At 46.3% G+C, this 24863-nt stretch overlaps 1 protein-coding gene and 1 pseudogene across 1 annotated transcript; both read right to left on the bottom strand.

Annotated features, from left to right (window-relative positions):
* Positions 1-1665: 1665 nt before the first annotated feature.
* Positions 1666-6321, bottom strand: LOC125426409 (annotated as a pseudogene).
* A 7158-nt stretch (positions 6322-13479) lies between these two features.
* LOC125427256 (potassium channel subfamily K member 16-like) lies at positions 13480-24480 on the bottom strand. Its single transcript, XM_048486450.1, has 5 exons — positions 24250-24480; positions 19152-19260; positions 17156-17322; positions 15804-15972; positions 13480-13944 (listed from the first exon to the last, which is right to left on the bottom strand). The coding sequence occupies exons 1-5, from the start codon at positions 24472-24474 to the stop codon at positions 13715-13717; spliced, it is 900 nt and encodes a 299-aa protein (XP_048342407.1). The 5' UTR covers positions 24475-24480; the 3' UTR covers positions 13480-13714.
* Between the last annotated feature and the right edge of the window lie 383 nt (positions 24481-24863).

Below are 24863 nucleotides of genomic sequence, written 5' to 3'. Positions count from 1 at the left end.
GGCCCTTTCCGCATGGGCCACATACGGCGCCCTGGGGACGGCAAAAACGACATCCCCAGGGAGCCGTTCGCACAGGCGGTGCTGCTAAAACGCAGCAGTGCCGACCTGGCTCCCTTCCACCACCCACAGGGCGGCGTCAGGCCACCTCCCAAAACCTCCCTCCTGGAGGGAGGTTTTTGGAAAACAGCGTGTTCCCGCCGGCGCGGTGCGAATGGCACCACCGGGAACACACTGTTTTCCCCGTCCCTCTCCCACTCACCTGGTCGTCCTGTGTCGCTCTACTGGACTGCTGAGACCCTCCCTCGCTGTCCTCCGACCCCTGGAGGTTGGAGGGCAGCGTGGTCGGGTCTTAGGAGTCCAGCAGGGTGACGAAGGCGACGAGGTGAGTGGGGGGGGGATGGGGAAAGTGTTCCTGCTGGTGCAGGGGCGCCCTTTCTGCAGTGCAGAAAGGGCCTTAGATTCAAAATCCACATTTCAAACTCCAGTTCTTCTAGTCTATGAATACCAGGGTAGATCTCAGTAGGGATATCCAAGAATAAAATTACAAAAAAGGTGAAGTGGGGAGGCAAGGATAAAGAGAGAGTACAATATTATTTGTTCCAAGGTGAGTGAGAAGGTAAGAATTACTGAGTCCATGGAAGAGATCCAACCAGGAAGAGAGAAAGAAAGATAGATGCGGGAGAGGGTTTCCTAAAAAGAAGTTGCAGGGATATTCAGGTAATGGGGGGAAACCTGGAAAACCCCTTCCACATACCTGGGTTTCCCGTCTATGGGGAAAATCCCATTGTTTGGCATGGGATCAAACTATCCCAAGATCATAACTGATTGAAAAAAAATCAAAGTTGAAATTTAGTGGAAAGAGTTTAATGGGACCCATGACATTCCCATATGGGGAGATTTTCACAGCAACCAGTGTGCCTGAATTGATCAGATGTGTCTGAGTTGATCAGAAGTGAAGACTGCTTTGATGGCTCAGAAGATTGCCCATTAACTGGAAATGATCCTGTTTTGGTTTGATGAAGTACCCTTGAAGTAGATATATTGCTTTTCACAGGCCATGGAACTGGAGGAAAGGTACATAAAAGCCCTGGTGACCTCTGTGATGGAATGTTCTCAGCCAATGGCAGGCAGATCATACTTATCCCAAAGAAATGCCCATTCTACTTCAGAATTTCCGTGAGGTGCTCTTCAAAAAAAAAACCCCAGGAGTAGATGGGGTATCAAACTGGGGTGCCTCAGCTGAAGAGGAGACAGGGGCCTTACACTGAACACTTGAAAAAGTTTTTCGTATGACTGGGTTCTTAAGTGTTGGGTCAGATTGCTAGACTGGCTAAATCTTTTTCCATATTCTGAGCACTCAGAAGGTTTGTCTGCTGTGTGGATCTTTTGATGCTGTTGAACAGCACCCTTCTCACTGAATCTCTTTCCACATTCCAAGAAAACGTAAGGGTTCTCTCCGTGTTCTTTAATGTTGTTGAAGAGCACCATTCTTACTGAATATCTTTTCACTCTCAGATCATTCAAAAAGTGTGAGTTCTTTTATGCTGTTGAAGATTGCCACACCGAGTGAATCTCTTTCCACATTCTGGGCATTCAAAAGGTCTCTGTGTGAGTTCTTTGATGCCGTTGAAGATTGCCATTGTCATTGAATCTCTTTCCACAATCTCAACATTCAAAAGTTCTCTCATTTGTGTGAGTTCTTTGATGCTTTTGAAGAGTGCCACTCCGACTGAATCTCTTTCCACACACTGAGCACTCAAAAGGTATCTCCTTTGAGTGAGTTCTTTGATGCTGCCGAAGATTGCTACTCTGACGGAATCTCTTTCCACACTCTAAGCATTCAAAAGGTCTCTCATTTGTATGAGTTCTTTGATGCTGTTGAAGATTGCCACTCTGACTGAATCACTTTCCACACTCGAAACATTCAAAAGGTCTCTCATTTGTGTGAGTTCTTTGATGGCATCGAAGAATGTTACTATGACTGAATCTCTTCCCACACTCTGAACATTCAAAAGGTCTCTCCTTTGTGTGAGTTCTTTGATGCTGCTGAAGAGTGCCACTCTGACTGAATCTCTTTCCACACTCGAAACATTCAAAGGGTCTCTCATTTGTGTGAGTTCTTTCATGCTGTTGAAGAGTGCCACTCTGACTGAATCTCTTTCCACACTCGAAACATTCAAAAGGTCTCTCCTTTGTGTGAGTTCTTTGATGCCGTTGAAGATTGGCATTTTCATTGAATCTCTTTCCACACTCTGAACATTCAAAAGGTCTCTCATTTGTGTGAGTTCTTTGATGGCATCGAAGAGTGTTACTATGACTGAATCTCTTCCCACACTCTGAACATTCAAAAGGTCTCTCATTTGTGTGAGTTCTTTGATGCTGCTGAAGAGTGCCACTCCGACTGAATCTCTTTCCACACTCAAAACATTCAAAGGGTCTCTCATTTGAGTGAGTTCTTTCATGCTGTTGAAGATTGGCATTTTCATTGAATCTCTTTCCACACTCTGAACATTCAAAAGGTCTCTCATTTGTGTGAGTTCTTTGATGCTGCTGAAGAGTGCCACTCTGACTGAATCTCTTTCCACACTCGAAACATTCAAAAGGTCTCTCCTTTGTGTGAGTTCTTTGATGCCGTTGAAGATTGGCATTTTCATTGAATCTCTTTCCACACTCTGAACATTCAAAAGGTCTCTCATTTGTGTGAGTTCTTCGATGACATTGAAGATGGCCATTCCAACTGAATCTCTTTCCACACTCTATACAGTCAAAAGGTTTGTCTTCTGTGTGGGTTCTTTGGTGCACAAGGAACTTTGATCTGCAGCTGAAGAACTTTTTGCACCGAAGGCATTTTTGTGCTCTCATTATATTGTGTTTTGAAATACGTACAATACCCTTTCTCCTACCAGAAAAGGTCAATTTCCTCTCTAAACAGATTAATGCCTTCTTTCCTGAATGAGTCCTTTGGTGTTGAAAAAAATCTGGTTTTTGTGACAAGCTCTTGCCACAGTCTGAGAAACTACAAGGTTTCTCTCTTTGATGTGTTCTTTGATGCCTCAAGAGCTTTGATCTGCAAAGGAAAGTCATGCCACACTCCAAACATTGATGTGTCTTCTTTTCACTGTGCATTTGCAAATGGATTTCATACTGGCTGTGATCTGGGAAGTTCATTCTACACTCCAAGCACTTATATGTTTCCTCTACTGTGTGGAATACTTCATGGCAATCCTGTCCTTGGCCAGGAATGGATTCATCCCTCTTCTCAGACATTCGACTTCCTGTCTGCTTTTCCGGTTTGCCTTGAGTCCTGAAGTTTCCTTTGAAATCTCCATTATTCTCTTTCTCTGGCAATAGGTCATGCTCTTGCTCATTGCCCTCAGTCCACTGCTCATCTCTTGCTGGAATAAAAAGAGGGATCCTGTTAGCACCCAGGTAAGGAAATCTGATCTTTCCTTAAAGTTCCATCCACAAACAAAACATGTCAATGGCTTTTTTGCTGCTGTACATTAAAGTGTACATTAATATACAATTTAAAAGGACATGAAAACCTGCTGCATCAGAACGGCTTGATTTGCAAACTAATGATCTATACGCTTCCTCACCTGCATGAATTCTTAGATGTGAAGAAAGGGCTGATTTCTGACTGAAGGTCTTTCCACAGTTCATGCAATCGTACAGTTTCTCTCCAGAGGGAATTTGCCTCTTGGTAATAAGACCGATATTCTTACTGAAGGTCTTTCTAAAAGCCACATTTTCATGTTCCTTTTGCCTGGAGAGGATTCTCTGGTTAGCATGGATGCTTTCATTCTTTTCTGTTGTGGTTGATCTTGCTTCTTGGACTGGGACTTCACAAAAGTCTCCTCCTTGGGACCGAAAGGGATTATCCTTTCTCTGGTCTGCGCGGCTTCCCTCCTGACTCTGTGGGCTGTCTCCATCCTCAAACTTTCCTTTGGAAGCTTGGCTTTTGCCTTTTTCCACAGAGAATTCCTGGAATCCTTTAACTATCTCCTCTACTTCTTCTGCTGGAAAAAAGAAAAAGGTCCAATCAGAACTAGGCAAGAAGCCAACCCACCCATCAGGGACTGCTCATTAATGAGTGAATGTTTCTTTTATCAGAACTTCTTTCCTCACAACTGAGTTGATGGTCACACCTTATCCTAGAGGTCAAAGTGGCAAGGAATCCTTCCTCCAACATTCACATTTGACTTCCCACACAGCTCTTTCGAATCTCCGTCATGGATGATTAAAGAGGGCAAGTAGAAGAGAATATTTTATACCCCATTCTTCTCAACCCTAATGAGCCTCAAAGTAGTTTACAAATCATATTCCTTTCCCTCCCCACAACAGGCAGCTTGTGAGGTAGGTGGGGCTGAGAGAGTTCTGAGAGAACTGGACTGGGCCAAGCTCACTCAGCTCATGTGAAGAACTTGGGAATTAGACCCTTTTATCCACTCTCACACCACAGTCAGAGGGCATCACCCTAATCCCACAGGGAGGATAAGTGTTTTCGTATGGTTGTCTACTGAGAAATTAGGATGTGTCCCCTTTCAGAGTCTTCCTGAGAGTTTCGGAGTCCCCCATTGGCCTCTGGCCAGGACACAGTCTCTGGTTTGGGTGATGGACACAACACTGCCCTCAGTTGCCCTGAGCAAACCAGGTGGCTTGGGTCGCTCTATTTGGCCATGCTGAATATCGCTTTTGCTGCCATCTCGCCACCTCGAGGCCTCCAAAGGGGAGCAAGTAATGGAACAGGCCTCAACACAGCATATTGCTGTTCAAGATTTTGATTCGTGCCTCATCCCAAAGGTAGAAATGTGGACCTATGAAAATTGCTTACCCAGCGAGGCCACACTCTCATAGTTCTCCAGCATGACACCCTCGTAGAGAGCTCTTTGGTCTGGATCCAGTAATGCCCATTCTGCCTCTCCGAAATACATGGCCACCTCCCCAAAGGAAACCAGGGACTGAAAGGAAAAGCAGATTCCCTCGTCAGAGGACATATTAGGCAGAGACAGGATGCTGAAAGGGGGGACTCTGGGAGGCTGCATTATGGAGAGCTCAGATTATGTATCAGGAGTGGCATTTACAGCCTCTTGCCCCTCAGCATCTACTGCAGGAGAAAAGCTTGCCTGAGAAAGGGAGGGGGAACCAGGCTGTCCCCTGCTCATCTCTCCTACCTGGGCTGGAGCTGCAGCAGCTGTTTTCACACCTCCGCAAAGAGAAGGGATCAACACTCTCTCTTCACTGCCTGTGAGGGAGGGGAAAATGGAAGAAAAAGTATTAGCTTCCACTTCCTATTCTGTTTGCTGCAGGAATCATTCTTCATGCACCCCCATTCCCAGGGCTGTGAAACCTTGCCCTATGTACGCACAAAAAGATCTGCAAAACTTTCTAGTAATTTGTGAGAGAGGCTTTGCTTATTCCCAATACTTAAGAGCTTGGCTGAGGGTTTTCTGCTTTTTCTTCGGAGCTACCTTGAGTCCCTCTAATTTAAAAAGGAGTGATGTGAATTGTAACCCATGTGTGGAACTGCTTCCATGAATTTGTCTAGTCCCCTTTTATGGGCATCACAACTGCTCAACAATGAATGCCACAAGTTGTGTGAAGAAGCATTTCACGTTTTTCCTGACTAGAACTCTCTTCCCCTTCAAATTCACTGGGTGTTCCAATTCCATCCTGGAACAAGGAGTCCTTACTGAGTGAGAGGGCATTTTGGGCACGTTCCTGGTCATGGGCAGGCTGCCCTTCCTCCAGCGGAGCTCTTTCCCTCTCAGAGAACTTAGATTCCATCTTCACGGATGGACCCCACCTCTGAAGCAACAGCAAGGGAGACAGATAAGAGACGGAATAGAAGACATTGAGGAATGCATTGTGCCCCACTCCCAGACTCCGCACCTGGGAGTTAGCAGACCTAGCAGGGTTTTCCTTCAACTCTGGGGAATTATCTGGAGGGATGAGAAATTCCCTAGAAGAAGTGGAACGAAAAGCCCTCACCTCTTCTGCCTGCCTCTTCTCCTCAGCTTGACTCAGAAGAAAGCCCTCTGCCAGGGCCACCGCTTGGGAACTGCTCTCTGGACCGCATCCTCTAACCCAGCGCTGCATTTCCTGGGGCAGAATGGTCAGGAACTGCTCCAGGATCACCAGGTCCAGGATCTGCTTCTTGGAGTGCCTCTCTGGCTTCAGCCAGTGGTTGCAAAGTTCATGCAGCTGGCTGCAAACTTCTCGGGGCACATCAGCATCGTGATAGCGGAACTGCCGAAAGTGCTGGCAAAGTTCTTTCACGTTCAGGGACTCTTGATTCCAGATCTCCGGCACAGCTTCCATCTCCCTCTTCTTCTATTCCATAGCCTTTGACTCTGAAAAGATGCGTGTGTCAGTTGGCTACGAAAAAGGGCTACTGCCAGGCAAATGTGGGGCAGAGAGACACAAGGAAACCAAAAGAGAAAGGTGATGCTGATGTACAGTGGATCAAAACAGAAGTGCTTCTTGGGGCTTATATTTCTGGCTCTTTAAAGATGTTACTTTACTTTAGGTTCAGGGCCTGTCCTACGGGCTTTGGATATGTCAAGAGATATGAACACCCAAATCCACATTGGTCTCCTGCACACGTAAATCTGACCCTGGCACAGAGTGGGATTTTGTCAGGGGGGTGGTTTGTACGTGGAATGGGGCGTAACAGCTGCTGGGATGAACAGGAGGTAAGGTGGCAATAAACCCTTCTGAATAGAGAAGATTGCACACTGGAGGTTGGGAAATTACTGGAAATTTGGGATGGAACGAGGGTAGGGCAGGGTGTAAAGGCTTCAAGTCCCAAAGGCTACTTTCTATATGGAAACTAATCCACCGTAATTCCAGGCCTACATCCAGCTCCTACCTGGATATTGGCAATGCCACATAAGGGAAATGGTAGATGAGGGGGATCATAAACCAAAATACTTACTAGGGTCTTACCTGAGCCCAGGCCTTCTGTGACTGTGCCCTTGTGTTTCTCTCTTGGGGGTCTGTAGCACACTTGCCTGGCAAAAAGATGCTCCTCCCATTCAAACCCTAGTGCTGGAGGGAGAATTGGGCCCTATGTGTGTGGTGGGCAGGAGGCTGACACCAGGAGGTGTGGCCTCACCAGTACGCTCCACCCCCCTCTTCCTGTCACAGGGAAGTCACCTTGTGTGATGACTGGTGGGCATCTGTGGGGTTTCCATTGATGCTGGTGGTGCAGCTGGGCTGTGTGAACCCTGGCAACATGTTTCAGAACATTCTCTTCTCCTGTGCTGGGCAGGCCTTCGACACAAGTTCATAGCTCCGCCCCCACAAGCATCAGGGTCTCAGGGTGGGGCTGTGGATGACTCTAACGCAAGAAGATGTTTCCTTACCCCATGCCCATTTTTACTCATCAAAGCAAAAGAAGGCCTGCCACTTTTTGCAGAATTCAAATGACCAGCAATGGGACACCAGTTTCATACACAGATGTCATAATGTCCCATCTCTGAAGCTACCATTTTCTCCAGGGAAACTGGTCTCTGGAGTCTGGAAATCAGCTATAATTCCAGGAGAACTCCAGGCCCCATGTGGAACTCAGCAACCATCTCACTGGACTATCTTGGGGTCACTTTTACCCCCATAGTGGCAGGCTCAGCATCTAGGTTTGGCTGACTTCTCTGCCCTCAGAGGCTTTTGCAGATAAATAAAATGACTGTATTGTCAAAAGCTTTCATGGCCGGAATCACTGGGGTGCTGTGTGGTTTCCGTGTTCTAGCAGCATTCTCTCCTGACGTTTCGGAAGATGCCAGCCACAGATGCAGGCGAAACGTCAGGAGAGAATGCTGCTAAAACACAGCCATACAGCCCGGAAACCACACAGCACCCCAATAAAATGACTATTTTGGGGTTGGGGTCTAAGAAAGTGCACCTTTTAAATCACTGATTATACCTGAAGATCAGAAGATGACAACTCCCATGCAGAATATGTGTGTGTGCGAGAAATTGTTTCTCACCAGGTTCAGCTCGACAACTCTAAGGTCACTCCAAACAAAGTGTAATTTCCATTTCATTCAAAGAGGGTATCAAGTCTTTGTGTGATTTCATGTTGCAAGTTCAAGTCTTTGTGTGATTTCATCTTGCAACATGTGCGTTTATGAAAATGACAAACAAACTTTTTGTTGTTGTTCATCAGGCAAAGTAGTTCAAGTATGAAGTATGAAAAACAAGAATTGACGCATACCTGTTTCCTGTCTTCTGTCAAGCCAGCGCTATAAAGATGAACAGACTTGCAGTTCTGTTGTTCCTTGGTATGGCGTCTGTTCTTCCTTTTCAGGAGTTTTTGGTAGCTCTTGAATATCAATGTGCAGCTTTATAAAAAGGCTGGAGCCCTTCTGAGGTAAGCAACTGGCAGCTTCCGGCCCTCCAATCACTCTGACAAGAGTCATGTAACAAACAATCACAACCGTCACAATACATATTGATAGCCAATTAATAACATAAACACAATCCTTTTCAATAACCAGTATAAGACATTCTCATACCTATACAATCAATGTATAATCTTATAACAGAAATCAAACAAATATAAATAAATACATCAAAAGCTGGGGTCCTTCTCAGGTAAGCGACTGGCAACTTCAGGCCATCCACTCACTCTGGAAGACTATGCCTTTCCCCCCCCCCTTCTATGGAGTACCCCAACCCTTTAGCGCCCCCCCCCCCCCGTCGCCCCAGTGGAAGGGTGACAGAAGGACACTAAGGGTCTCTGCCCCCTGTGCCACAAAACATCCTTTCTGTGTGTTGGGGGGGCAGTCTTTTTAGGAGGAGATCCTGGAAAAAAATTAATTAGGCAGAGCTGATTAGTACCAAGGGGAAGAGCCTGGAAAAGCTCATGAAGCCCTGGATTGGGGGAGGGCTGTTAGGGTCAGGGGGTGCCCACTGTCTCCGTGCCCCTTCATATTTTGTCTCTTCTCCCTTCCCCTTAAATAATGCTCCATAAATTGGTATCTTCCGTGGCTCCTGGAAGGTGAGAAGCACGCTTAGGCCGTGTCAGGCCCAGGCCATGCCAGGCATCTTGCACGTCTGCACCAAGGCCATATCTGGCTTACCATTATCGAGGTCTGAGGTTGGGGAGGTTTTCTATTGCTTGCTTGTAACTAGTGAAGTAGGCATGTCTCTTCCCTTATGTCTAGGGAAGTGTCTGTCGCCGCCATAACAATGCTTCTTCCTCACCATCTTTATTATGCTGATGTTTTGGGAATGCGAGGGAGGGATGAGCAATGTTTCAGGTATATACTGGGGGTTCAGGGGACAAAGAGCCAGCTTTGGCTTCCTGACTCTTGGGCTGACACAGGGCCTTTCCCCACTTTACCTTCTACCACCGTTGATGCATGCTACTCATTGGCGCGTCATTTCTACTGTGGTTCATAACCTAAGGGAACCTGGAGCGACCCCCACTTCACACATACCCAGGGGAGTAGAAAAGCAACCTGCAACTCAGAAGATCAGGATTTCACCAGGGAGAAGAATGCCCCAGAGAAAAGCCAGGACTTTGGGGGGGGGGGTCCCTATGGCTTATTCCTCTCCTGGGTGGGGGTGGCATATACTTCCTTTTGCTTGCCCCTAAGAGTAGCCCCCAGAGGGTCTGACCCTAACAAACCCCTCTCCCCAATCCATCCCCCTATTCCCACTGCCTTTCCTCCACTCACCCCCCAGAACCTCATTAACTCCCCCTCTGCAAATGTCAGTTACTCGTGAGACCCCCGCAATGGAAGGAAAAGGCTGTATCTCAACCCCCCCCCCCGCCTTGCGCAGGGAAGAGGGGGAAGAGGGACACCAGAGGGAGCACCCCCTCCCCCAGGCTTTGCAGTGGGTCGCCTTTCCTGAATCGAGGCCGCCTGAGCCCCCCCTTCCACCCACCCCACATTTCCCAGCTTCTCCTTCCCCTCAACTTGCCCCCAAATTCCCCTAAAGCATTGCCCTTTCCACTGTGGGTCAAAGCACAGCCTTTCTTCCCCCCACCCTTTGCAAAATGGGTTTTGCATTGTTCGGGGAAGGAAGAGCCAGAGGAGAGGCAGAGGAGGAAAGGCTGGAGGCCAGAAATCAGGATTCAGGGCTTGGCACTGTGGAGCCGATTGATGAGATCCCAAGTGTGAAAAGCCAGTTATTCCCCATCCCAAATAAGGCTCACTTGTATCCATGGACCCAAGACACAGAAGGCGGGCTCTGTACACAGCCAGATGCATCTTATGCTGGAACATTTACATGGGCCCTGCCAACCCTGGGGTCGCTCCCAAGGCCGTGCAACTTAAAACTATTGCGCTTAACCTAATGATTGACCTACTTTGTAACGTAGCCAGTACTTAGTTAAACCTCAACAACTGCTATCTAGCGGAAAGTTTCAAAAGTGCCGTCTTTGCAAAGCCTATTGGGGAAGGGAACCAAAGTACAGGAAAGGCGGAATGGTTGGGCCATTTTCGCTGAGCATCTCTCATTACTGGTGGACTTAATAGCTAATAATGAATCTCCGAGTTGCAACCAAGTGGCTCTCGCTGGGTTTGCCTCTAAGACTCTTTCTAGGTTGATTAAAATCTAAATCTCACCAAGGAAAACAGTCTCACAAAGCATCTTCGCAAGCATCCAGGCAATTTAAACGATTACATGAGAGAAGGAATATCCTCAGAACTCAACCCACATCAAGATGACTGAGTGTATGCTGTCATCTACAGGTGAAAAAAGGACATAACAGAATCTGAATTTCTCTGTGATGAAGAGCACTTTTTTTAAAAAAAAAAAAGAACTTATTTACTTCAATTATAGCCCGCCCCTCTGCCCAATGGGGAAACCAAACTCTCTGTCCCTAAGCTCTAACCTAGTGATAACCACTCAGTGGCTCAGGAGCTACACATGGCTCTTCTGAGACCCACCACCCAATGTGGCACCTGCCCCATGTAAGTAACCATGGCTCTTTAGGTTGATTATAAACTGCAAATTCAGCTCTCTGAGAGCCACTGAATTAATAACTCCTCCGTAATCCCCAATTCTAAGTACTATCTACCATCAGTCGTAATATGAAAAACGTGAAAAAAAATCACTGTTCGTTTTCCAAGGTACTCTCTTCAACTCACTCCAAGAAGGTAGCAACAAAATCAGATACCATGGCGAAGACCTTGTATTTGCACAGAATCCTTACAATACAGAACTAAAATAGATCTGCCAATGTCTGGAAAATTCCAGAATTCCCCAGACAACAAAAATAAGCTCCCGGGGGGTGTGTGTGTGTGTGTGTGGCTGTTTTGGAGGACAAACTCAATGGCATTACACCTGTTGAGGTCCCTCTCCACCCTAAATTGAACCCCTCTTACATTTGGCACTCCCAAAATCTCCAGGAGGGGGTAAAATGGCACAAAAAAAATTGGCAGTCCTAATTTAAAATTAACCATCCAAGGAAAGAGTCACTGTGTGTATTAAAATGATGCATCTAGGGACAGATTAGATTACAAACCTATGGCACTCCAGATGTCCATGGACTACAATTCCCACCACCCCCTGCCAGCATGGCAATTGGCTATGCTGGCAGAGGCTGATGAGAATTGTAGTCCATGGACATCTGGAGTGCCATAGGCCGTTTCTGCACGGCCTCCAGTCGCCCCCACGCCGGCAAGAGCCCTGAGGGAGGGGGAGCGCGGTCAGGTCGCCGCTGCTGCGTTGCAGCAGCGGCGCCTGTGCAAACGGCGGCCTGGGGGCGGCGTTTTTACTGCCCCCAGGCCGTCGTATATGGGCCGTGCGGAAACGGCCATAGGTTCGCCACCACAGGATTAGAAGATCAATTCAATGCAGTCCAAGGCAAATGCACAAAATGGCCACCATCAAGAAATATTTTATGGGGATACATTTCCTGTTTCACAGGTGTCAAACTCGTGGCCCTCCAGATTTTATGGACTACAGTTCCCATCATCCCCTGCCAGCATCATGCTGGCAGGGGATGATGGGAACTGTAGTCCATAAAATCTGGAGGGCTGCGAGTTTGATGCCTGTGTAAAACAATTAGCTTGCGTGGGCAAAAAAAGTCCTGACCTAAAGTTTTAGTTCCTAAAGTTTTAGTCATTAGGAGCAGCAGTGGAGTAGGAGGTTAAGGACTTGTGTATCTAATCTGGAGGAACCAGGTTTGATTCCCAGCTCTGCCGCCTGAGCTGTGGAGGCTTATCTGGGGAATTCAGGTTAGCCTGTACACTCCCACACAACCCAGCTGGGTGACCTTGGGCTAGTCACAGCTTCTCGGAGCTCTCTCAGCCCCACCTACCTCACAGGGTGTTTGTTGTGAGGGGGGAAGGGCAAGGCGATTGTCAGCCCCTTTGAGTCTCCTGCAGGAGAGAAAGGGGGGATATAAATCCAAACTCTTCTTCCTTTCTCAAGGCTAACTGCCTTAACTGCCGCGGGAAAACGCTTTTCGCTAGCTTGGGGCGCTCAGCTCTCGTCCCTTTCTTCCCCATAGCCAAACAACCGCCATTCCCTGCCCCATATTAGCCTTTGCCCCCTCCTCCCCCCGTCACAAAGCCCTAGCAATTCCCACAAGACGGGAGCTCCAAAGGATGGAAAAACTCAAAAAATAGGAGACAACGTCTACACACCACTCGCGCACAAGCGCACGCGACACAAAATGCGCGCCTCAGCCCTGCAAAGCGCGGCTATATGCAAAAATGTACTGCGACGCGCATTCCTATTGGCTGATGGCAGCAGGTGACGCAATCTCCAGGGGATTCAGCCCCAAGCGGCAAGAAGCGAATTCCCGCCTAAAAGAAGGGGTGATTTGACCGTGAACTAGACATTTTGCTTGTATCCTTCCGCGGGAAAAAATAAGGCAAGGGGTTTTTCTCCCCTGGCAAAGCGAGCGGGCGGGCGGATCCTCTTTTTAACCAGGGAGGGCTAGTAACGCCCGTGAGCTTTTGGGTATTCTTTTACTTAAGAGTGCAATGGGCAGCGTGCAGAGAGCTTTGGCCCTCCTGCCCAGTAGGTGCGGTAGCTCCTTTGCAAAGAATGACGGTGCTTTGCAAATGCAATAAACTAAAATCTTGCCGCCCTCCTCCCCACCAGACTCGCGTCAGTCACCTCCCCGTCGATTAATTGCAGCCTTCAAGAAAGCAAGCTTGCAAAAGCTGAGCAAAGTCTGCTGACGGGGAGACGTTTTGGAGGTTATCAGTTCAAAGGACCGCTATAAATCTTATGGAAATTGGTGGCACGCAAAAGTCCTTTTGCAGTCTTGCTGGAACTGACCATTCGCTCCTCTGCTAGTTGCTTCCCCCTCTGCAGTTTGCAGACTGCATTTTATTTGATAACGAATCTAGCTGCGTACTTCTGCCTCTGTCCTCTGCAGTTCGCAGATTGCATTTTATTTGGGGAAGACTATTGCCAAAGTTGAATACTCACTCTTGTGTAGTTTTGAATTTCAGAATCCGGACCTGTACTTTGATGTGCAATGCTGAAATCTGAGATTTGAAACAAGACTTTTTGGCTAAAGATACTTTATTAAAGTAAAGACAGGCGATATGCAGCTTTAGAACAATAACCAGTATTCCATGACCATTCAAATTTTATTTGAAATTACATGATGCTTATCATCGTTAACAATCTGCTTAATTGTCTAGAATCCACCAGAAATCCCCAATGATGTGTGATTTCCAAAGCTATAATTGTCTTTCTGCTATAACTGCTTTTCCAGTTCGTCGCCACTGGAATGTAATTATAAGCCATTTTCAAGTGGAAACTGATCCGCGGGACACCCTTTTGACTTCCTCTTTCTTCGTGTTGATGGCTTGACTGGGAGGAGTTCTTCCGCCGGCTTCGCATCCGGATCTTCCAGTAAATTTGTCAGTAAATTAAACAGAAGGGCTATCCATGCAAGTCCAAAGATAATCCAGATTGCTACCAACATTCGGTAATAGGGAAAATATCTCTTGCTTTGCTGTCTCCCTGGAGGCACAGAGAAAAGACTTGTCATATGACAGGACAGGAAGGGGACATTCTGGAAAAAAGCCAGTTCAATTTACCTGAACACCCCTGCGTAATGGAGCAGAAATGTGTTACCAGATGTCATTAGGGTTGTTAGTTTCAGGAATTTGCTCTGTGCTAAGAAGTCCCAAAACAGTCAAAGAGCCAGTGTGGTACAACTGCCAGAGTGATGTTAGATCCAGGTGGGGGGTTAAAAAGATCACCTGGTTCCCACTCATGCCACGGCCTGATCAGGATCTGGCTCTTGTAGACTTTTTCTAAATGGCCATAATCTTTTATAAGAGAAGAAGAGAAGAGAAGAGTTTTGGATTTATATCCCCCCTTTCCCTCCTGCAGGAGACTCAAAGGGGCTGACAATCTCCTTGCCCTTCCCCCCTCACAACAAACACCCTGTGAGGTAGGTGGGGCTGAGAGAGCTCCGAGAAGCTGTGACTAGCCCAAGGTCACCCAGCTGGCGTGTGTGGGAGTGTACAGGCTAATCTGAATTCCCCAGATAAGCCTCCACAGCTCAGGCGGCAGAGCTGGGAATCAAACCCGGTTCCTCCAGATTAGATACACGAGCTGTTAACCTCCTACACCACTGCTGCGTATAAAATCACCTCTGTGCTGTAACTTCAAGTTTAGCTCTTAGCCTAGGCTCAAATCCCCACTTGCTATGAAAATCACTTTGTAATTTTGGGCCTTTCAAACACCTCAGCCTAATCTAGCTCACAGGTAGTGTTGCCAGCTCCAGGTTGGGAAATACCTTTTGGGGGTGGGGCCTAGGGAGGTAACTTCCATAGAATCCACCTTCCAAAGCAGCCATTTTCTCTAGACGAACTGATCCCTGTCGCCTGGAGATTAGTTCTAATAGCTGGAGATCTTCAGCTACCACGTGGAGTTATACTATATATTCCCCAGTTGTCTACACTTTATCCCCAGCAATCTGGATCAAACTCAGGTCTTGAGCACAGCTTTGACTGCAGTACTATGGCTTACCACTCAGTGCCATGGGGATTTTACGTTATGAATGAATGACCTGCAAAATATTGTGTAGTTAACAGCTTTGCTCAGGCCTTGCAGACTGAGGACCATGGGCTTCCTTTATAGAGTCAGTCCATCTCATGTCAGTTCTTCCTCTCTTCCCACTACTTTCAACTTTTCCTAGCGTTATTGTCTTTTCCCATGAGTCTGGTCCTCTAATAATGTGACCAAAATACGATAGCTCCAGTTTGGTCATGTTAGCTTCTTGGGAGAATTTAGGTTTGATTTGATATACAAACCACTTGTTCGTTTGTTTTTTGACAGTCTCCCTGCATGCCCTCTTCCACCTCCATCAGGATTGCCAGAAATGGAACAAGTTGTGCAACAGGTAAAGATTGGGAAATGGCCACGCCTCTTGAGGGAGCATCTCTTGCACAAACAAAGTAAGTTCCTCTAAATCACAAATACAAGAAGTCATCTGAATTAAAAATAACTGGTGTAAAATCCGTGTTCCCACATGTATTGCTGTCTTATCTGCCTTCTTTCATAAATATTTCCCATGCTTCCATTCTATCTATGGACTACCGCATACATAGCTGTCTTCTACTGAAACTATTTATCAGTCCCGGGCCAGATATCCAGTCTGTTCCAGCTATAGCACCCGCATCTCTCCGAGGGCTTAAATGGAAATCTTTCCCAGCCCGAATTCTGCAATGGGACGCATCAATTGTAATCAAAGTCCGCCACAAATCTGGGTTTCTTAAGGGCATTCAAATACGGAACCCACAGACTGTGGTCATCATCTTACCACAAAATAGCATTCACTTCAGGTTGGAAACTGTTACAGGAAGTCTTACCTATTATATAATCTCCAAAACCAATTGTGCTGAGGGTAATAAATGCAAAATAAATTGCTTCGCTGTAAGTCCAATCCTCCATCACTTGGAAGATGACTGACGGCACACAGATGAAAACTAGAATTCCCATCACCAGGAAGAACAGAAGAGTCAAAACCCTTGTTGTTTTCTGGAAGGCAAAGCAGAAATGGAAAGTTTGACGCATCTGAGCTTCCTGAGCCATCCTCTTGGCCTTACTGTAGATAGCAGCCATAAATGTTTCTAGAATGGGGGTCTTTTCAACCTTTTGGAGCCTTGCAGGCACGTTTGAAGAAGAACAAGAAGAGGAGGAGGAGGATGAGTTTGGATTTATATCCCACCTTTCTCTCCTATAAGGAAACTCAAGGTGACTTACAAGCTCCTTTCCCTTCCTCTTCCCACAGCAGACACCTGGTGAGGCAGGAATGCTGCCATGATATGGTGGGTGCAGCAACAAAATGGCTGCCGCAGGAGATGTGAATCTTTGGGCTGTAGTGGCAGCTGCTGCCAAAGCCACATTTTAAAAACCTTCATCTCCAACGGGGGCGCACGGGCAGCTCATGCCCCGGGCACAGTTCACTGCCACTGTGTGAGGCAGGAATCTGGACCAAGCAGACCACTCCTCTGACCCATCAAAGCCCCTCTTTGTTCTTTGCTCTCTACAGACTCCATCCTTGTTCTAAAATCCAAGTGACCTGAAAATGTTGAATGTAGAAAGAGCTTTTTTTAGTGGTGGCATTTGACTCCCTCCTTGAGAAAGAAGCTTTCATAAATAATTTCATTCATCCTTTGGGTGGATTTATGGATTTGTTCAGGGTGATATCTTGCCTGCTCTGTTGACAGGTTTGTATTCATTTGTTCTGATGCGCACACCTGTCTGTCCATTTAAGTTATGGTCTGATACAAAGCAACACAATCTGATACTCAATCCAATATAAAGCAACACATTCCACAAATATGGAAGGATTACTTATCAGTTGTCTTCTAAATTCATGTGGAAAATTCCACCCAGATTCTTTATTAAATGAAGATTCTTTATTAAATGAAGTCAAATATCCCACTGTGTGACTTTGGTGAAGAACCATTGAATAACTTTGTTTCTAAATTTAGCTACCAGTACCTGTTCTGTACCGGTACCAAGGTCACCCAGCCGGCTTCATGCGGAGGAGTGGGAAAACAAATCCGGTTCTCCAGATTAGAATCCACTTCTCTTAACCACTACACCATAATGGCTCTCGAAGTCAGTTGACTGCGGTTTCACTGAGTAACGGAGCAAACCTTCTGGCAGGTAAAGAAACTCAACAATCCTGGGATTAAGTAGCTGTGTGTGTTACCTTCTTTACACCCTTCCTGTACAGGCATTTAGCAAGCCTTTCACACAGCAGCGAGAGAATCTTGCCAATGTGGTGCAAGAAGACGATGTTCAAGGGGATGCCGAAGAGAGCAAAAACGACACAGAAGAGCTGGCCTCCTGCTGTTTTGGGAGAAAGATTTCCATAGCCTGTTTGAGGGGGAAAAAATACAAACATGAAAGGTTGCATAAACTACCTAGGATTGATCATTATCCCAAGGAAGCTACAAAGCAAGCCCAAACTGAATAGAGAGGCTGAGTGTTTAGTTATCTGGAAGTTTTTTGGTTCTTTGGATTGGACAAATCCTCCCTCTCCTGCTTGTTAATCTAGTTAAATTTATGTGTGAAGGGTCACATTCTCACATTTCTGTTATGGGGATTTTCTCACACTGGAGAGTTTCCCATACGAAGCAAATTCTCCCCCAAAAGTACGTGGCTGCAATAAGCGACACATTCCACATCGTTCGGGACCAGACTGTGTTGTTTTCGGCTTGGATCCACGAGGGTTTAGCAGGCGCACCAGAATAATCACGAAACTAATTTTTAAAAAATGTTATCTCCTGTTCCAAATGCACTGCTGTACAAGAGCCAAAAAAGATAGGCTGGGGTATGTCAAATCCAAAGTCGAGCCGTTTATCTCACATGAGAGCCAGACAAACTCTATTCTTGGGTATTATACACTGTGTGCTATGGCACTTATTCAAGACAGCTTTGAGCCCATTAATTACTCCCCAACATATTTTAATCAACCTTTTATACGTGCTTATCAGAAATATTCAGTAGTTTTTAAAAAAGGAGTGAATACTCCTATGTTTCCAGTGCATGACAGGGAAGAGATCTGTAAATGGTTGCCGCATAATATATCAGTATGCTGGACCAGTATAATATACTGAACAGTGCTGGATGTGGATTAAGGAGACCAGAGTGTAGATCTATTTCAAATACCTTTAATGGCATATAAATAGTTTAAGATTAACTTAGCAAGATAATAACAGCCTTTACAACTTCTGACGAGTTAAAATAACACCATTTAAAAATTTAGCCACCGCTTCCAACAGCTCATAGTTGTGGCTGTTTAAAAGATATATAACCTTCTGTTTATCTGTAATGCCTTCACTTCCATGCAGGAAGGGGATTATGTGCTTCTTCCTAATTAGATCATCTAACCACAGTATGTTCTGAGTGACCCAGGACTCAGTATGATCACTAGACTTCACTTACTTCAAAGTGTCAATGTGACAATAAAATAGGTAAACCTGCTCCCCATATATAGTTCCCTAAGCTCCTCGGAGAAATGGTGGAACGCAAATGCAATTATTTTAACAATATGCATTCTTAGAAGCCTTCCAGGATTTCAAGGTGGGCTGCCAAGTCCAGCAAGAAACTGGTTTTCTGTCTGGGAAGAAATCCTCCCAATTCCACTTTTAATATTGCAGCCTCTAGAGAGTAGAAATTCCTGACTCCTTTTTATTTTTAGAATCAGATTTCAGACAACTTCAGGCATATTTTTTTTTAAAAAAAATACCGCATGCTGACATTTTGTAATAAAAGGGATAGCTCCTTTCCCCTGCTTCATTTTTATCCCTTCTTGCCATTAACTTTTTTGATAAGGCAAAGTGTATTCTTTTAGCGTATGAATGAAACTTTCAGTGATTTCTGGCGAGAGGATATGTTCTGTACTTCACCTCCCCCCAATCTTTCATTATCTTACAGCAGCCGTGGGAATAATTCATAATATACTTGACTGGAATGTAAGAAGTATGGGAGATCAAGTCTCTTATCAGTGTGGCCAACAAATTGCTCTTTCTCCAGCAAGAGAAAGACAGGTTGGTTGGGGGCTGCTGCTGAAACGTCAAGGACAATAGGCGCATTGTAAACGAAAGTTAAATCTTGAAGGTGAGCTGTGTGTAGTGTGGGAGACCTTGAGAGGGATTAAGGTGGCCGGATGTTTGTTCACAGGAGAAGCATCGTTGGCTTACCTATTGTGGATAACATGGAGCCTACAAAGAAGAAAGAGTTGCTGAAATCCCAGTTGCTGTTCTCGTTTCCTGTCGGATCCATTCCCATCCGGACCGCTTCCGTCAGTTTCTGCAAAAAAAAAAAAAAGGCATTCCGTTTGAATTTATTTTTTTAATTTATTTATTAAACTTATAGGCCGCCTCATCCCCGAAGGGCTCGAGGCGGCTCACAGTATGGCTGTTCTCCAAGACAGCAAATCAAAACAACATAAAACTTAAACCCATTAAAACTTACGCAGCAGTTACGAACAACAAATATAGATTAAAACAACAGAAGTTGTTTAAAACAGGCGCCCGATCTAAGGCCAAAAGAAAGGGATCTTCGGCCATACCATTCCAGAACTCAGTCGGCCACCAGATCAAAATACATAGGTGTATCTCTACCCGAAATTGTTCAGTCCTGTCCTCGTTCCACTTCGCTGTGTGACTCGGGACCGTATGCCAACCACAACCCAAAAGTCATTTGAGACATAGAAAACAAGATGTCCTCATGCTGGTCCTATGGTCCTATATTTTCTGCCCTACAAAAGCTTCTCTGGTGATGCTGATCTTAACAGCAATTACACCGGCTACCAATACAAGCCCAAGTCAGGGAGTTGGTTTCGACCTTTGAAGCCCTACATGACTTGGGAAGGATACTCTTCTCTCATATGTTCCTGCCCCAGGAATTAAGATTGCCAGGAGAGGACCTTCTGACTGTCCTGTCAATCAAAGAAGCTCATTTGATGGATACACCAAGAAGGGGGCATTTTCAGTGGCAGACTTACTATCATGTAATAACTTTCCTAGGGACATGGGCCTGGCCCCCTCCCTTTTGATCTTCAGAAGGCAATTGAAGACAATTTTATCTAACCAATATATAATATAATATAACCATTTGGTTATATTTACTAACAATCCTCAGTTGCAGTTTTAAACTTGGAGGGGGGGGCATTGTTTTAAATGCATTTTATTTTATATGTTTTATCCATGTTGTAAGTTGTCTTGGGCTCTGCAAAGAAGAAAGGTACTAGTAAATGTTTTTAATACATTTTAAAAAACACCTTTTGCATTGTTATTTAAGTTATTTGTAACTTGCTGTTCGATAGTTCCTAACAAGTAAAAGAGAATATAAAGGAAGAAGGGGTGGAAACTGGAGTTTCATTGGAGAACAAGAGATGAACTCACATGAAGCTGTTTTGTATTGAACTGGCAATAAAGCCCATTGTGCAACAATACAGCGGGCTCTAGAAAACTGTGGGTCGTCCCGATTATGTCTTGCATGCAGAGGCGTACCCAGTGGTGGGATTAAAATAATTTAACAACTGATTATTTACAAGCACCATTTTAACAACCGATTCTGCTGAAGTGGTGCAAACCTGCTGAATCCCTCCACTGTGCGTACCGCCCCGGGGGACATATGGGGTTAAATGTCCCTGGGCTGCGGCCATTTAGTCACGTGGGGGGTAGAAAATAGCCCCCACACCTCTCCTCCTTCCCCCTGGTCCATACACTGACTTCAAGACCTGGTGCAAAAAAACACTGTTTGGTCATGGTGGGGGAGGGTGGCTGCCCATACGGGGGTGGGGGCAGTGGTGGGATCCAAAAATTTTAGTAATAGGTTCCCATGGTGGTGGGACTCAAACTGTGGCATAGCACCAATATGGCTGGGCGGAGCACGACGGGGGCATGGCCGGGCATTCTGGGGGCGGGGCATCCCTGGGCGGGGCTGTGGCAAGGACGCAGCCGCTGCACCGGTCCTTGGGTGGGAAACGAATGCACACAGGTGCAGGCACCACACACGCTGGTGCACCTCCTGCTAGATTGCTTCAAGTTCTGCACGCTACTGCTGAGAGGAGGGGCGTAACTAAGGCAAAAATCACAGGGCAAAATCACTAACTAGTAACCCCCTCTCGGCACACACAAATAATTAGTAACCTACTCTCGGGAACCTGTGAGAACCTGCTGGATCCCACCTCTGGGTGGGGGTGTGTGCTCAGATTTTGCTCTGGGCTACATTTTCCCTAGATATGCCTCTGCTTGCATGCATTCATGTCAGCACAGCCTATTCCCTCCACTTGCGCTCCTGTGTAGCTCTTAAAAAAATGAGTCGTCACCAATATGCCTTGTGTTTCATATATGTCAGAACTGTCTACTCTGACATATAGGTCAGAACTGTCTACTCAGACTGGCAGCTGCTCTGCTGGGTCTCAGGCTGAGATCTTTCATGGCATCTACTGCCTGGTCCTTTTTAACTGCAGATGTTAGGGATCGAACCTGGGACCTTCTGGTTGCCAAGCGAAAGCTCTTCCACTGAGCCACAACCCCACACACAGCCCCACAGCGTTGTAGAACCAGGCTCAGGGGCACGGCCATTGCTGTAGGAAGCCCCAGGGACTAAGAAGGACATACGAGACTGCTGTCTTTGCTTATATTGTGGACTGTTCCTTTTCCTTAATTAAACCACATTTGCAATGCAAAGGTATCTTGTCTCTGTGAGGTGCTTTGACTATCCAAATCTGTTAAAGGACCACTGCTTCTGCCAAAGCAATGGGAAGAGAAGGAAGTGTGGTTCCTGCCCTGATGTCGCCAAAAAGAGAAGAAGAAGAGTTTGGATTTATATCCCCCCTTTCTCTCCTGCAGGAGACTCAAAGAGGCTGACAATCTCCTTGCCCTTCCCCCCTCACAACAAACACCCTGTGAGGTAGGTGGGGCTGAGAGAGCTCCGAGAAGCCGTGACTAACCCAGGGTCACCCAGCTGGCGTGTGTGGGAGTGTACAGGCTAATCTGAATTCCCCAGATAAGCCTCCACAGCTCAGGCAGCAGAGCTGGGAATCAAACCCAGTTCCTCCAGATTAGATACACGAGCTCTTAACTTTCTGTTAACTACTGCACCACATTGGCTCAGCCTTGGTTAGTACTTGGTTGGAGGATTACCAAGGAAGTCCAGGGTTGCTATGCATACACAGGCAAACTGCTTCTGTTTATCTCTTGCCTTGAAAACCCCATGGAGTCACCTAAACTGAAACTTGATAGCAGTTTCCACCACTACCACCATGAGATCCCAGCTGAGCCCACTCAATGGTAGCCACCAGCCATGTCAATGGAAGTATATTCTTATTCTTAAGGCTCCTTCCGCACATGCAGAATAATGCACATTCAATCCACTTTCAATGCACTTTGAAGCTGGGTTTTACTGTGCGGAATAGCAAAACTTACTTGCAAACATTCGTGAAAGTGGATTGAATGTGCATTATTCTGCGTGTGGGGAAGGGGCCTGAGTTATTTACCTGGCAAAGATCTGGATGGCCCTGGCTAACCTATCTTGCCAGATCTCAGAAGCTAAGCAGGTTCGGCCTTGGTTAGCAGCTCGATGAAAAGACCATGGAGGAATCCAGTGTTTCTACCCAGAGACAAACAATGGCAAACCACCTCTGAATGACTTTTGCCTTGAAAACTCTATGGGTCACTATAAGTCAATCTCAACTTCCTGACATTTTTCACTACCACCACAAGTTATTTACCTCATTCTATCACCCTAGTACAGTGGTGGCGAACCTATGGCACTCCAGATGTTTATGGACTGCAATTCCCATCAGCCCCTGCCAACATGGCCAACTGGCCATGCTGGAAGGAGTGGATGGGAATTGCAGTCCATGAACATCTGGAGTGCCATAGGTTCGCCACCATGGCCCTAGCCTAGTACAACACTCTGCACTGTTTCTTTTGATCAGTCTTGAGCGTCAGCAACTAAAGTGGACTATAAATAAATAGCTAAGGTATATCATGCCTGCAGTGGTTTACATTGTTCTCCTTTCCCGCATTTTATCATCACAACAACCCTGTGAAGTAGATTACGCTGAAAGTGTATGACTTGCCCAAGGTCACCCAGCAGGCTTTCTTGGCAGAGTGGGGAACCAACGCTGGATCTACTGGATCCTAGGCTGATACTCCAACCTAGGGGTGGCCAACCTATGGTGTTGCAAATTGGCCATGCTGGCAGGGGCTGATGGGAATCGCAGTCCATGAACATCTGGAGCACCTCAGGTTGGCCATCCCTGCCTCACTTGTTCACAGTGATGAAGCGTGCTTGATAGTTTTATCCACTGTAAGGCTAACAAGACTCTTATGACGTTAAACTTAGATACGGCTGTATCTTACTTTATCCCAAGTCTTTGGGAGTAAGCTAGAAACTTTGGCCCTTTCCGCACGGGCCATTTACAGTGCCCTAGGGATGGCAAAAACACCGTCCCTAGGGAGCTGTTTGCATGGGGGCGCAGCTGCATCGCTCCCCCCCAGTGGCGCAAAGCTGCCATTTTCCCACTTTGGAAAACAGCGGCTTCCAGCCGCTGCTGTGCGAACGGCAGCAGCTGGAAGGCGCCATCCCCCCTTTCCCGATCGACGTACCTTCTCTGTGACCTTCCAGTGTGTTGCCTGGGCCTGGGGACATCCCCCCCCCCGCAACTCCAGAGCGGTCAAGCAGGGCAGGGGGGCCATGTCCCCTGGCCTGGGTGACACGCCGGATGGTCGCAGGGAAGATACGTCGATCGGGCAATGGCACAGTGCTGCGCCGTCTTCCCTGCCTTTCATCCGGGTACCCGTTCATGCGAAGCGGTCCCAGGGTTGCCGGCGTCGTGACGCTCTAACGCACCCCCCCAAAGCTGTGGGTCAGTCGCAAGGGAAGTGGCCATAGTTCTATGACATTAAAGTCTACAAGGTCGGCACAACCAGATCTGAAGTATATAGAAAAATCCCAGATTTCTGCATTATATTCCTAATACCAGACTACAGAATTTCCACTGACAGAACAGAAAATACTACAGCCACCTTATGTGGAGTTTTCCAACTCAAACCTACGTCAATCACGGTTAGACCAGCGTTGAAATCCTTATCGTGGAAGTTTACTGGGTGACCTTGACCAGCATCCTCTAAGTCTAAACTACCCCACAAGGTTGTTGTGCAGATAAAATGGAGGAGAGAAAAATGAGGTGAGCCACTTAAGGAGACAGGCAAGATATAAATAAAGTAAATTAAAAAAAAATAACACCAACTCCAGCCTCACGGCATTAGGATGTCTTACCTTCACAAAGATTTCTACCTCCACTGGAGTGAGGGAACTGAAATTCTGTAAAAAATCCTCCTTCATTCTTAACACTGCGGCTTGTTGCTTTCTGTCTTCATCTCTTTCTAGAACTTGGAATATGCTGGCTCCCACCATGAGATAAGTGAGATAGCCGGCTATCAGCAAACAGATCTGCAGTTTGCTGGGGATCATAATGGTCTGTACCTGTGAGGAAAGAAACATCCGGATTCAGAGTAGTAAACAAGTCTTTATTTGTATTTCCCGTCCAAGACAAGAGGAAAATCCGGGTTGCCCCGCCCCCATTTCCTCTGGGAACTGACATATCCGCTGTTCTTCAGCACATTTATAAAAACAGAACGAATTATAATAGCAGCGGAGAGATGTCCCACTTAACCCAAAGCACATTTTCTCAGGAATGTCAGCAAGAGTGACAGATACACCAGGCTAGAACCCAAACCTTTTTTGCTGCTTTTGTTTTTAAGGTTATAGGATGGTTTAAAAAGAAGAAAGGTAACTTCGGTGCATTTCATCACAGCATATATACTTCCAAAGTGAAAAAGAAAATGTCCTGGGGCATTGGAGGAGACGGAGGTTGTTCAGCAACAGAAGGC

The sequence above is a fragment of the Sphaerodactylus townsendi genome, linkage group LG02 (genome assembly GCF_021028975.2).
Source record: "Sphaerodactylus townsendi isolate TG3544 linkage group LG02, MPM_Stown_v2.3, whole genome shotgun sequence".
NCBI classification, from domain to species: Eukaryota; Metazoa; Chordata; class Lepidosauria; order Squamata; family Sphaerodactylidae; genus Sphaerodactylus; species Sphaerodactylus townsendi.
The sequence above is the reverse complement of the archived record's forward strand: the minus strand, read 5'-3'. Positions and strand labels throughout refer to the sequence as shown.

Bases quoted from the DNA above. Each gene is read 5' to 3' on its own strand.
- LOC125427256 (XM_048486450.1), bottom strand. From the start codon at position 24,474: ATGTTTCTTTCCTCACAGGTACAGACCATTATGATCCCCAGCAAACTG. The intron at 19,261-24,249 runs GTAAGACATCCT...TTTTTTTTGCAG, and splicing joins AGGTAGAAATCTTTGTGAAG to AAACTGACGGAAGCGGTCCG. The intron at 17,323-19,151 runs GTAAGCCAACGA...CCCCTCAAACAG, and splicing joins CTCCATGTTATCCACAATAG to GCTATGGAAATCTTTCTCCC.